Source organism: Bos taurus, chromosome 3 (assembly GCF_002263795.3).
Source record: "Bos taurus isolate L1 Dominette 01449 registration number 42190680 breed Hereford chromosome 3, ARS-UCD2.0, whole genome shotgun sequence".
NCBI lineage: Eukaryota > Metazoa > Chordata > Mammalia > Artiodactyla > Bovidae > Bos > Bos taurus.
Genome location: NC_037330.1, coordinates 89606832 through 89621094, shown reverse-complemented (window position 1 = coordinate 89621094; position 14263 = coordinate 89606832). Strand labels below are relative to the sequence as shown.

General features: G+C 43.1%; 1 protein-coding gene across 2 annotated transcripts in view; it reads right to left on the bottom strand.

The window, feature by feature from the left end:
- Window positions 1–13526, bottom strand: part of PLPP3 (phospholipid phosphatase 3) — an 89322-nt gene extending 75796 nt beyond the window's left edge. Inside the window, exon 1 of one of the 2 annotated variants that reach the window (NM_001076473.2) lies at window positions 12874–13526. In NM_001076473.2, the coding sequence (NP_001069941.1) occupies window positions 12874–13012 (139 nt within the window). In that variant the 5' untranslated portion in view covers window positions 13013–13526. The remainder of the gene's footprint in view (window positions 1–12873) is intronic. The other variant, XM_059884897.1, reaches the window with a different exon arrangement.
- Between the last annotated feature and the right edge of the window lie 737 nt (window positions 13527–14263).

The following is a 14263-nucleotide window of genomic DNA, read 5'->3' as shown; positions in this document are numbered from 1 at the left end:
TCTTGTGTCTTATACTCTAATATCACCCAGTGTCCAGCACATAAACCTAAAAAACGGACGGTAATTTTAGTTTCTGAGAGGCAATCACGTATACAGCTGTATCTCCAGTGGGGAAAGGATGGGAAAAAAGAAATCAGTCTTATCAGGATCTACAGTTCTATTTCATGGTCTTAAAAATATCATAAAGCAAATCTAAGGAATATATAGATTTCAATATTTGTACTTTTAACTGTTTTCAGGGTACTCTGAAGATCCAAGGCTGCTTTTCATTTTACTGAAGCAGGAATCTGCTTGTCACACTCTAGTTTCTGGAAGTATGTCACTCAGCAGGTGACTGGGTCTAGCTGACCACCAAGCTATTCCTCAAGCAGTTTTATTATTCTCCATTCACTCGTCTTAAACCCAGTGACACTGCTAAACTGGTTGAAAATTTTCTTTGTGAAAAATTCTCTGACAAACAAAGCAACACTATAGTGTTTTCATAAATATGTTAATTCCAAAAGTCTTCAGTAAAATGTTTGCATTTTTCCCATATATATCTTAATTAATTTTAAGACACCTCTATTGATAAAATGGTACAGCCACTATGGAAAATAGTTTGGCAGTTCCTCAGAAAGTTAAACATAGAGTTACCATATCATTCTGCATATCTATTCCCAGGTAAATATACCCATGAGTATTGAAATTCTGTGTCTATACAAAAATCTGTATATGAATGTTTATAACAGCACTATTCATAAGACCCAAAAAGGGTAAATAACCCAATGCTCTAGCAACCAATAGATGTATAAACCAAATGCGGTATGTCCATATAATGGAATATTACTTGGCAATAAAAGTAGATGAAGTACTGATACAAGCTGAACATACATGCTACTATATGGATGAACCTTGAAAATATCATGCTGCTGCTGCTGCTGCTGCTAAGTCACTTCAGTCGTGTCCGACTCTGTGTGACCCCAGAGACGGCATCCCACCAGGCTCCCCCGTCCCTGGGATTCTCCAGGCAAGAACACTGGAGTGGGTTACCATTTCCTTCTCCAATGCATGAAAGTGAAAAGTGAAAGTGAAGTCGCTCAGTCGTGTCCGACTCTTTGCGACCCCATGGACTGCAGCCTACCAGGCTCCTCTGTCCACGGGATTTTCCAGGCAAGAGTACTGGAGTGGGGTGCCATTGCCTTCTCCTAGTATGCTGAGTGAAAGGCAAAGAAATAGAAAGTTGATCAGCAGTTGCTATGGGATGGGGAAGGAGGAGGGTAAATGTTGAATGACAGCTAACAGGTACAGTTTTGTTTCTTGTTGCAGTGATAAAAAAAAAATTTCTAAAATTTATTATGGTAATGGTTTCTTAACTCTGTGAATATATACTAAAAACCAGTGAATTGAACACTTTAAATGAATTAATGTTATGGTATATAAATTGGGTCTCAGTAAAACTTTTAAAAATACCATATAACCCATGGAAAACTGTTTCCCTAAACCAAGAGGATTTCTAATGGCCCATTTATTTTAAGGGGCATTTGAGAAATTTAAAGATTACAGAGCAAATAAATAAATAAAATTTAAATATATATATATATATATATATAAAACTTATAGCCTCATCTTTTTAATAAGATTATGAATATAAAGAAGTATTTACTAATCCTATTATAATAGGGGCTTCATAAGTCTTCTACAAACACTGCATTTAAAATGTCTGTGGAGGGAGGGGCATTACCATGGTTCAGAGGCTCCCAACCAGGAGATCAGGAACCCCACCACCTACCTCCCATCCTCTCCACCTTACCCCTCCCCAATTTCCTTTAATCTCCTTCTTCACCCATCCTTCTCCTCTCTGTCCCCAGTAACTCAGATTCATCTGTCTCTCAATTGATCTCCCTCCTCTGCCTGCAGTTTCCCTCTCCTCAAATCCAAAGATCTCAAACAAAAATCAGAGTATATTTACCTCCTCTTAAAAATTGTTCATGAATATGTTAATTCCAAAGGTTGCCTGTAAAACTTTTGCAATTTTTTTTCCTTACACATTTTAACTAACCTTACAACACTTCTAAAATGATGCAGCTGCTATGGAAAAGCAGTTTGGCAGGTCCTTAAAAAGTTAAACATGGAGTTACCCTATACTGAATCTGGTTTCTATATAAAATATTCCACAATAAAAAGAAAAATGAAAACAAAAATACAACTTCATTCGCTGGTCCTCCAAAATAAAGTTCAAGTCCTTAGCAGCCTGCCATTTATAACTCTCCTTTTTAATCTGGCTCCTAATCATCTCTCCAGCCTCATCCCCAACATCTTCTATCCCCCCAACTTAATGCAAATATACACCACTTACATTCCATCCTGCAACCACTCACCCTTCCCAAACATGATCCTGTTTCCAAGTCTCAGCATCTGATGCTTCCCCTGCTACTCTCTCCCACTCTATATGTACTCAGTCACTCAGCTATGTCCAATTCTGCAACCCCATGGACTCTAGCCCACCAGGCTCCTCCATCCATGGGATTTCCAGGCAAGAATACTGGAGTGGGTTGCCATTTACTTCTCTACTCTGTATAATGTGGGCTATTATTTCTCTAGCAAGACCCAGCTCCATGCCCTCAGGCAAATTCATTGCTTTTCCTTATGCAGCTATAGCCCCTCCCTTACCACTCCCAAGTCAGTGGGACTAAATGTGTGAAATTATTAAAAAGTCTGTACCCATTTCCAATCTGGGAATTTTTGAAGTGCAAGGAACCCTACCTCCCGACCCAAACCGAGGGGAAGAAGGGACTGAGGGGGGTTACACATAGTGGATGCTCAGGAAACAACTGCAGAAGATAAGACATACTTGAAAGGTATAAACATAAAAATTAAATAGATTCTCTAGAAATTATACAGATTGATGCCACAAACTAATTTGGAGGCCAGATATAAAGAAACCATCAATGAGAACAGCTTCCTTCATGTCAATAATCATGTGTATTATGTGCTTTAAAGACACATAAACAGGAACCAAAGCATACTGCTTATTATGACAAGGCGCTTACACTGATTTGCGTTTCTCTGCAAAACTCTCTAGGCATATAATTTTGTTAATTTGTGACAAACCTCAAAAACACACTTCCCACCAATACTCTGATTGCAATGTATAGTTTAAAAGCACACAGAAATCATCAAGTTCCTTTCATAAGTCGCCAGTTGGATCTTATGTGTGTTGTTTGGTTCAGTTTGTTTTAAATTTGGGAATTTTAATGCAGATCATCATTTATAATCTAACTTGGACTTAAGGGAAGAATAGTTTCACCAGGATGTCAGACAAACTGACCTAGCCTTCTTTTGAATATGGGGACCACCAGCTCATGCATGGCCTTGAGGAGATTACTTCATCTGAGACTCAGTTTCCTCCTCAGTCAAAAGCAAACACTTTGAAAACATTGGCTTCTCTTTCTCCTTTCCTGAGACAGGTCATTTGAAAACGACGGTGCCTGTTCAAGTTCAAATCAGTCAGCAGTGCTCTTTGGTAATAAGCAGTTTCTAGAACAAGGGCCAGTTTGAAGAAAAGCGATATATGAAAAAAAACTGCCTAGTCCATCAAATCTGCACCACGTGTCTCTAGCCTCACTCAGCTATCATCCTCTGATTTGGATTAAAAGTTAAACCTGTTTGTCTTGTTCCTCTTTTAATTGACCCAGGCAAGAGAAAAATGAGAATAGAGCTCTCTGGAGAGCTACCTCATATACGATATCAAGTTTCAAACTGACAAGGACACACCGGAAAAGCAAAATGGTAAGAAGGCACTGGTTCTAGGCCCTGCTCCTTCGTCACTGGACAACTACTAACCAGTCCTAGCCTCCACGTCTTCCTATGTGAAGAGCACTGACTAGGACGTGGTGACAATGACAACAGCAGCTGGGGAGTGCCAGCGCCATGCACTATACCAGGCATCACCTCACAGGTCCACAGTGCATGCTATCCCATTTCACAGGTGAGGAAACAGAGACCTCGGAGACAGTCACAACGTGCCCAAGGGTGTACAGCTTATAACCACAAGCAAACTCCCACCTGTCTGTCTCCAAAGCCTGTGCTTCCTCCTCAGATCTCCTACCTGTCCCCTGTTCAAAGAGGCCTATTTTTCTGACTGAGATAGAAAAATGATCTCAGTATTGCTGATAATGAAATCCTCAAGGTACTTTCAAATTCTAAAGTGTCCACAAATCTAGGCACTGAAAAATTGCTCCAATGGAATTTTCTTTATGTCCAGAGAGGCTTGTCAGCACACACCAAGCTGTTGCGCAGCTATCTCTATATAACTCTGTGCCCTTTACTGCCCGATATGATCCTTGCATTAAGACTCATATTTGTGTCCTATATTGGGACTTCCCTAGTGGTCCAGTGATTACGACTTTGCCTCCCATTGCAGAGGGTACAGGTTCAATCCTTGGTTGGGGAGATAAGATCCCACAGGCCTTCCAGTCGAAGAACTAAGACATAAAATAGAAGCTATATTGGCCCTACAGAACACATTTGTACATATGTGGACCCAATAACATGGACATAAATGAAATGGAATGGAATAGAAAGAGAGAGCCTTCATGGCATAAACTGCGTTGGAAAGTGGGCAGCAAGGTAAGCTGACAAGAGTTCTGGAAAATTTAGTGACTCCTACTAGCTGGGTGCTCTTGTTCAAGTTACTTAACCTCTCTGAACTGCAGTTTCCTCCTCTCTAAACGGATCAAATATCTATAGCACATGGTTGGCATACAATAAATACAATCACTATCACAGTTATTCCCTTCCTCAAGAGACATGGAGAATGCCCTGGATGACAAGCATTTCGATTATTTTCAAACATGGCTGCTCTTTTTAGTTAGATTTTTTTCCCCTGGGCTTTCAAAAGACACATAAAAGAGTTGACCCTAAAACAGGCCCTTTGTCCAAACTTCCTCCCAGCTTTCCTAAGGTGTATCTGTCTTTCCCTTAAAGTGATATGGCCATGTCACTTCCAGAGGAGAAGAAAGTAACCACCAAAGGCTCTTGAGGTTCCCACACACTGACTTTCCCCAAAACTGCCACTGCTCTCCTCTGGCTAATGGAAAACATTTGTATTCCCTGTCTGGCTTTTTCTTAGACTCTCTTCACAATTGTTTCCCCTGATATATTTCAGGCAACTTTGCAACCAAAACATTAAAGAAGATTTCATAGAACCATTGAGGAGTAAGAACAGTGGGGAGGAAAAGAAAATGTTATTACTATGAATAATAATAGCCACATACTACCCAATAATGACTTAGTGCTTTGAAACTTTTCCAAGTAGTTTCAGATTTATGATATCATCTACACTGTACCATACATGAGTGTCATGAGGTTTGCTTTTATATTTTACAGATGAGGAAACTGAGGCCTGAAAGATTAAACAGTTTTTGCCCAAGTCACATGTGTAGAGGACATTCTGTCAGGATTTGAACCCAGCTCTGGGTGAATCCAAAGCTTGTACTGTTCCTGCAGTACTCTGCCAAGCTAACTTTGATTTTTTAAAGGCTCTCTTTAGAAATCTAATTCATTCATTTTACTTTTTACTCACACACAACAAACTTCAATATCTCAAAAGAAAATATTTATAGAGTTTACACTTCATTTATCCAAAGTGGTTACTTGGCCTTCAATAAGTATACTACAGAGAACTCAGTTTAAGTAAAAATCCCAGATTCTCAGCAACTAGGAGACACCACCAAGCCCTGGATGGGGAAGATTCCCTGGAGTAGGAAATGACAACCCACTCCAGTATTCTTGCTGGAGAATCCCATGGACAGAGGAGCCTGGTGGGCTACAGTCCATAGGGTTGCATAGAGTTGGACACTTTCACATTCACCAAGTCCTTGCACTAAAAATCACAGGCGACTTTCAGGCAAGCACCCAGTGGTAATTTTTCCTTTTGAAAGAATTCTAAAAGTCTTGAATATCTTTTTCTTAATTTTATTGGAGTTTAGTTTGTTTGCAATATTGTGCTAGTTTCAGGTATACAGCAAAGAGATTCAGCTATACACATACACATATTCATTTTTTAGATTCTTTTCTTATATAGGTTATCACAGAACACTGAGTAGAGTTTCCTGTGCTGTACAGAGGTCCTTGTTGGTTATCTATCTTACATATTATAGTGTATGTATAGGCTCATCCCACGCTCCTGATCTGCCCCGCCTTCTGCTGCCCGGACGTTCCCCCTTTGGTAACCATAAGTTTGTTTTCAACATCTGCAGGTCTGTTTCTGTTTTGTCAAGTTCATTTGTATCATTTTTTTAAATTAGATTCCACATATGAGAGATATCATATGTTATTTGTCTTTGACTCACTTCACTTAGGATGGCCATCTCTAGGTGTCTTAAACATTTTTATTGGAAAAGACAGGTGTGCTGACCACAAACAGAAAAAAAAAAAAAAAAAAATACAGACAACCTAACAATTTAAGAAGTGCCAGAACATTTAATCCTTCTCTATAAACCAATAGCTTTTTCTCAATCGCCATTAAGACACTAGCTATTAAACAACACAGTGATTCTCAAATTTAGCCTGATAAGAATCACTAGAAGCTTTTATGAAACACAGAACCCTAGGCTGTGGTCCAGTGCATACTGAATTTGAATCTTCTGGAAAGAAGCCTGAGAATCTGTATTTCACACCAGACAGGTGTTCTTATTAGCTGAGGTTATAAAGTACTGATACAGCAGGAATCCTGAAAGTTATCACTCCCCAAATAATGTGTACCATGTTAAACTGACACTCAGGGTAGCAAGTCTCCATTAATAAAACTTTTTAAACTGGGAAGTAGCCCCAGGGGGTTGGCATTATTAACATCATGCTATGCACAGCAGGGCTTGCCAGCCCAAACAACTGCACAGGAAGTGGAAAAGAAAGAATGTCAAATTGACAGGAAATCAATAGCACTAAACGTGGAAGAGGCCACCAACCCTGACTTCAACAGTCTCCCACAAAGGCAGCTATATCCCTATGGCATATATCAAGTACAAGAGAAAGGGATGAAAGAGCTAAGAGGGGGGAAAAAAAACTAGCCAATCCAGACAATGAAGAAATAAACGTTTTCAAATGTCCTGGAAGAGTCAGCAGGGCTTACCTACGAAATGGAGGCTCCCTTCTTATTACGATCAGTGCAGGATGCTTCTTGGCTGGAAGGTTCACTAGTTATTAAGTGAAAATCTATTTCTAAATTCTTTGGTTCATGTGGTAGATTAAGTTATCAAAGTCTACTGCATTATTAAAAACACATACTTAGTGACTCTAATAGCACAGTTAAAAAAAAAAATAGAAGGGAAAACCTGTTGGGCTTGCTTCCTATTTCACCTATAATTCCTATAAATTTTAGGAAGCAGGTGAAAGGACGCATCTGGCCAGGAAAAAAATCTAGCCAGGTTCTCAGCATATTGGATGAACTCTAAGAAAAGACAATGCTCTTTATCCCTCCAGAATGAACCCCAATTCAAGCTAATTGTCAGCAATACTTCTGTGATACAAAAACATAAAAATTCAACTGATGATAAATAATCCATGAGAAACAATTTCTGGGTTTCTACACCAGTTATCTATCAGCACAGATTCATAAAATCATTAGTGCTAGAAGGGGTCTGAGAGATGATTTAATCCCTTTCCTTTGTGATCATAATCAAGAAATCAGGCCCACAGAAGTCAAGGGAATGTTCTCAAAGTCACACAGCGACACAGCAGTACAAGACCAGAGCTCCTATTCCTAGGCCCTTATTCTTGTGACTTCCTGGGCTAATATACAACCAAGAGCTAAGCAGAGCACAAGTATCAGGTACCAGGTAGACATTCCATAAATCCAAGTTTCATTCCTCTCTACTAGAAATCGGTCCTGGAAGGTCACAAGGCAGCTTGTGACATTAGACATCATCCCGCCCAACCAGTCATTTCACTGTTGGAAAAAACTGAGACCCATTAAAAACTAACTTGCCACAACCACACAACTAGCTGCTGGCACTGGCCACCCTGGAACCTGAACTTCTGGCTCCAAGTCCCCCATCCTCTTCACTACATCACATTGCCTCCCTCTCACTATTAAAAGTGAAGAGTTTAATAATAATACATGATAATTTTATTTATCCCATAGACTGAACCAGTTCTAGAATTTTGTTTCAGCCTTTTAACTGCAAATCAAGAAGTGTCCAAAAACATTCTAGAACCACTAAGTTACTAGCATAGTTGCTGACTATCCAAATTCTCTATTTTTACCCATTTGAGTTTCTTTCTCTTTGCCTCACTAACCGTGTTTCCTGGTAAGGAATGGCACAGGAGCCAAGCCTTTCAAACCAAATCTGCCTGAGCACCTGCTCCTTCAAACATCTCCCACCTCCACCATAAACTCAGTTACGCCACCTTCTAGTATCCAAAGTCAAAGGAGGAACAGTCTTCACACCTGCTCTTTCAAAGATCTCCCACCCCCACCATAAACTCAGTTACCCCACCTTCTAGGATCAAAAGTCAAAGGAGGAACAGTCTTCACACCTGTTCCTTCAGAGATCTCCCACCCCTACCATAAACTCAGTTACCCCACCTTCTAGGATCAAAAGTCAAAGGAGGAACAGTCTTCAAACTACTGCATAACTGCACTCATTTCACATGCTAGCAAAGTAATGCTCAAAATTCTGAACAAAAAACCTTCTCTAAAGCATGATCAGAATATACTGTGAAGATGGGATGGCTCAAAATACTGCTAAATTTTAGGGGTTGCCTTCTCAGCTAAAATTTAGATCAACAATGAATGAAAATCATCTGTCTTCAACCTGCTAGGCCAGTGTGAACTTCTCCTTTTGGACGTGGATGCTTTGTGGTCTTTGCTATAATATTGTTATTGAGTTTTTGTTTCATGGTCTCATCTACCTATGATTCTGAGACACAGCATATAAACACAGCCACAAAAGCTTCATATAGGGGTCTGGGTTATAAATCCTTTGCATTTGCCCAAGTATTGAGAGATGACAAATAATTTTCACATCCAATATTTCCTCTGATGCTCATGGCAACGTAATGGAGCGGCTACTCTGATCACCATCTCACAGATGGGCTCACTGACCTCAGAGGATGAAGGCCCTTGAACAGAGCCCTTGACAAAAAGCTAGACCGGCTAACTCTGCCCACCTATCAAAATGCACGGGCTGGGAGGAGGCAGTCAGTAAATACCTGGGGAGAGAGATGGGGAAGAGATGAGATGACGCAGAGAAGCTCCACGTAGATTTACCAAATTGCACATTTGCACTACAGTTATGCACTGCTCTTTGTGCTTTTTTTGGAACCACTGTCTTATAGGGTAAAAAAGCACCCTCAAAATTTGGGAATTACTCAGTGTTAGAACCGCCCCAAATCAAAGCAATGCCTTAGGGCAATGAGACCATATCATTGACCAGAAGAGCTGAACCACCTTTATCCATCTGTTTCATTGCTAATAATGAGCTGGAAAATGTGGAGGGGCAGCGTGTGTGTGTGTTAGCTGCTCAGTGTGTCCAGCTTTCTGCAACCCCATAGACTGTAGCTCACCAGGCTCCTTCTGTCCATGAGATTTCCCACTCAAGAATACTGGAGTGGGTTGACATTTTCTTCTCCAGGGGATCTTCCCAACCCAGGGATTGAACCCCAGTCTCCTGCATTGCAGACCGATTCTTTACCAACTGAATCACCAGAGAAATCCTGGCTTTCTGCCAACAGAGCTTTAAACTTTTTCTAATAATCTGAGTTTTAGGATTCTTCTGATGAGGGAAGGGGGATGGACTCCAGTCATGCCCGCTGAAGATTAGGGATCAACTCAAATTGACTTGTGTGAATCTCAGTTTTCTCATCTATAAAAAGGAGATAGTCTCTTCATCAGTTGCAGTGAAAAGTACATAAACTAATTTACTTGACAAAGAGTCTAATAGAGCTTAGATAGAAAAGATGCTCCTTCCTCCTTGCGTGGGAATTGTCTCTGCTGCTCTCTTGTAACCTGGTACAGCAAAAGCATTGTATTAAAAAAAACAGAAGGCCATCCATATTATGCAACCAAAAGAAAAACAAAATCAATTTCAGAAAAACTACTATGCAAAGATTCATAACCATTTTTATAAGCAATGATTGGCAAAGATAGCTATTTTCTGAGATATAAACTCCCACAGGTGATTCTCTGACACCAGATTCTTTTCATCCTCAAAGGCGAGTGGACTTCTATTGTTTCACCAAGAATTTTACATTCCAAAAAGGTAACAACACGTATATTGCACATTGCCTCTTATTTTTTTCCAGACACAAGGAGAGGAATCTTGGTGTATATTCCTGTGAGAGAATAAACAGAAAACTGTGTCTTTTGTCATATATTAGGGCTTTGTAATCCAGACCACATGATCAATAGACTATATAAAAATTAAATCATGACTGACAGTCCCAGGCAAAAAGTGAACCAAGTAGAAACATTTTTTTAGGACTGTGATGTGTGGAATATTAAAATCACATGTTGTGTTAATAATTTTCTTTTGGAAGTCAAAGGGAGTTCTCCTGCATAATTTCTCAAGTAAATGTTTACCTTGCAGTGTTTCCTATTATAGGAGGTCAAGACGCATCAAATTAGTGATATTGTGGTCTGATCTATGCACAGGGGAGACACTTTTTAAATGACTTGGTTGACATGATGTTAACGGCAAGGCATATACCCTTAAAACAGAGCTGTGTGATTCTTACGGTAAAATAAAAGATCCTATTATCTTATAAACATTTTTTACAGTAAACAAAACCATTTGCTGGAACAGGCCAAGAGTAAATAAACTTAATAAACAGCTAGGTATAGAATATTAGCTTTGGAAGGGACATAGGGAGATTCGGGACAGATGAAGAGCTGAAATGCACAACTGTACACCTTACTCACACCTTCAATGCACAACAGTATCTTAGGATTTGTGTGTCCCTGGCTAAACTATAGCTGATAGGTGTGTCTTAAATTCCTTCACACTTTTTCCTTTGATAAGACACACCATCTCTTGGGATTGCCTTCTGAAATCCGAGTGGAAAGCAGAAGGAAGGGTAACAAAACTGTCTGAGCTTTGCTTCCCTAACCACCAAGTTGGAGATAGGAGGGTACATGGCAACAGACAGTCTAGAAAGAGTTCACCCTTCCACCAACAAACCGCACCAGTAAAGACTGGAAGCCCCAGATAAGTTTACAGCAAACAGCTTCAGTGTGTTTCTGGGTCCCTGGTACTCCCCCAGGACCAGGGAGGATCTCTTAAAAATTCAATAGCTTGGCAAGGAGACTTTAAGCACTAATCTCCCCACTGTGCATAAGTCGGTTGCCTTCAGGAAGGTGGGCCCCCCAGTGACAATTCCTCTACATAACATCTTAATGTTGAATTTATATGAAGGGGTGAGAATGGGATTTGCGACCTGAACTACAGGCACCTTTCTTCCCTTCCACAGAGCACAATTGACCTTCAGCTGTCTCCGTGTACCTAAAAGAGGCCATTCTTCCATTTAAACTCCGAGAGTCTCTTCTTTCTTCGACTCTGAAAATTCACTATGGACAGTCAAGCCAAGGTCAGATGGACCTCAGTAAGGACCCTGCTACAGAGTCATGAACACAGGGACCTGGGACTTCAGCCCAAGAAGTCTCTGGTTTGCACACTCTGCGTGCACAAATCCAATTCAAAGGGGACTTGAACCTCCTGTGCAGGAGTTCTATTTTAAGGGAATGAAATTGGGAACACAGATGTTTCTTCAGTTAGCAGAGTTGGCAGAACAGCCCCTGGACCAAATCCGAGTTCTTAATGCAGGAAGGGGCCTCAGAGAGCAACTAGTTCAACCCACTGACTCAATTGATAAGGAAACTGAGGCCAAAGAGGCAGTTAGGTGGCACACTCAGCAAGTGGCAGAGTGGCCCTGTCCCGATGACAAGTCCTGCACGCTTTCCACTTCACCATGATTCGCTTAAAAAAAAAATCTAAGCTGACTTCAACCTTGGAACTCCTGTAGATTCGTGTCAATAGCCACCCCTCGCCCCGGGGGGCAGTTCATAAATCCTCCTGACCCTCCCACCCCACGCCCTATACTCCTTCTAGCTGTGACTTCCAAACAATTTGGAAAACAGAAGCAAGCTACTGCCTCAACTTTTCGGGAGTACAATTAATGCTGGTCCCAATGCAGGACGGTGGCTAGTTTTCCCAGTCCCTCAGTTTCCTCACTGGTGAAATGGACCTCCTCGCTCGTACTGCACCGAGTCACGGAGAGGGCCAGTCAAAACTAACACCTGGTACACAGTAGGCGCTTTAAAAGTGACTGCTGGGTCGGCACCACGCATCAAGCCCCTCGAGAGCACCCTCCCAACCCCTGGGGGGCGTGCAGGAGAGCAGCAAGTGAAAAGGCCTGGGCAGTCTCAGCGGAAGGGCTGAATGTTTACATTCGGCCGGGAGAAGGTAGCGCTCTCCAGGCGGGAGCCCGGCGCTCCAGGAGATCCATCTTACTTGGATGGATGTCCAACCAGCTCTACGCCGGCTCCGGGTCCCGGTTCCATCGACTTCCCCTTTCCTAACGGGACGAGCCCACTCTTTTCGTGGGATTCTACCCGAGCTTCCAACTGCAGCTCGGCTTTTAGGATTCGGTGTCCAAGTGGCCCGCGAAAGCCTACAGCGCTCCCAACACTTCTCTACAGGCCGGGGAGGCGGCGGGAACCGAGAGGGCGGGGACCCCGGGGCCGAGAGCAGCGCGAAGGCTCCCCGAGAAGCCTGCAGGGGCCCCCGAGGCTGACTGCGCGGCACGGCCGGGAGACGCCGCCCCGTGCGCAGCCCGAGTCGGGCTGGGACGCGCGCCGGGCGCCGAGGGCCCGAGGGACAGTGGGGCCGGGCTCACCCATGAAGAGGCAGAAGAGGTCCAGGCAGATGAGCAACACCCGCTTGCTGCCTCCCTTCCTCGGGTTGTTGTTGAGCGCCGGGCTGCCGCCGTTCTTGCTCTCTGCGACGATCGCCTTGTCGTACTTGTAGTTTTGCATGGCGCTGGTCAAGACGCCCGGCGACAGCAACCACACACCCAGACGCCCGGGTCGCCTCCCGGCCGAGGCTGCTCGGGGCGCGGCGGGAGAATGCGGCCCCGCTGCCCGTTTCCAAAGGCAGGCGGTGGTGCTTTCTGCTCCCCCTGGGGCTCCTCTGCTTTTCCTGTCTCAACCCTGAATCGTTCGAAAGTCCAGGGTGAAAAGAGCCAACTTCTCGAGGGGAAAGTTCTGCAGCGCTGCGCTGCTTGCAACGCGAGCTGGCGTGTCTGTGCGCAAACCAGCGAGTGGGCAGCCCGGGCGCTCGGCCACCTTCCTCCGCGCCTGGTTGCTTAATGAATGGGAGCTGCGCGGAGCGGAGCTGAGCGGAGCCCAGCCACCACCGAGCGCTGCCGCGACTCCAACTTTCCTCCTCCTCCTCCTCTTTCTGCTGCTGCTGCTGCCGCCGCGGCTGCCGCTGTGATCACCAGGGTTTGTTTTCAGCACTTTTATTGCACGAGGTCCTTTTAAAAAAGAGAGAGGGAAAGAGAGGGACCTCCTTACTTGGCTCAGAAGGGATTCTGAAAGCACAGCCCCTTCCTTAAGCAGCCTAAGACGTAGGATAATTAAGGCCACATTTTCCCCCACCCCCTTTCAGAAAAAAAAAAAAAATCCTAAAAGGAAAAGTTACTCTCAAACCAGAGAATCCGGGAGCCCCTAGCGTTCAGAAACACTGAACTGTCACAAAAGGAGGGGGGAAAACAAGTATAAAAAGAAACATTTTCTTGCTGGCCTTGGGTCAGGCTTAAGTTTAGGCTGTACAGCTCAAAAGCGTTTCTTCTCCGTGACACGTTTGGGGCTTTCAAGTCTTTATTTTGATTTGAATCGTATTATCCCAAAAATATTCAAAGGAAAAAAAATCGTTTTTTGTTGTTTTTAAGATCTTAACACCCAGCACCAGATACTGGGGTAAAATCTGAGGGGGAGTGTGTGTGTGTGTGTGTGCTCAGTCGTGTCTGACGCTTTGTGACTGTATGGACCCATGGACTGGAGCCCGCCAGGCGCCTCGGTCCATGGAATTTTCCAGGCAAGAATACTGGAGTGGGTAGCCAGTTTCCTCCTGAAAGGGATCTTCCTGACCCAGGCATCAAACCCTCGTCTCCTGCATCTTCTGCATTGCAGGCAGGGAAGCCCAGGATTCCGAGGATAGGAACAGGAAAAGAACTGCAGGACTCTGGAACTGGACCTGTGGTTTGAAATCCTGGCCTGGCCACA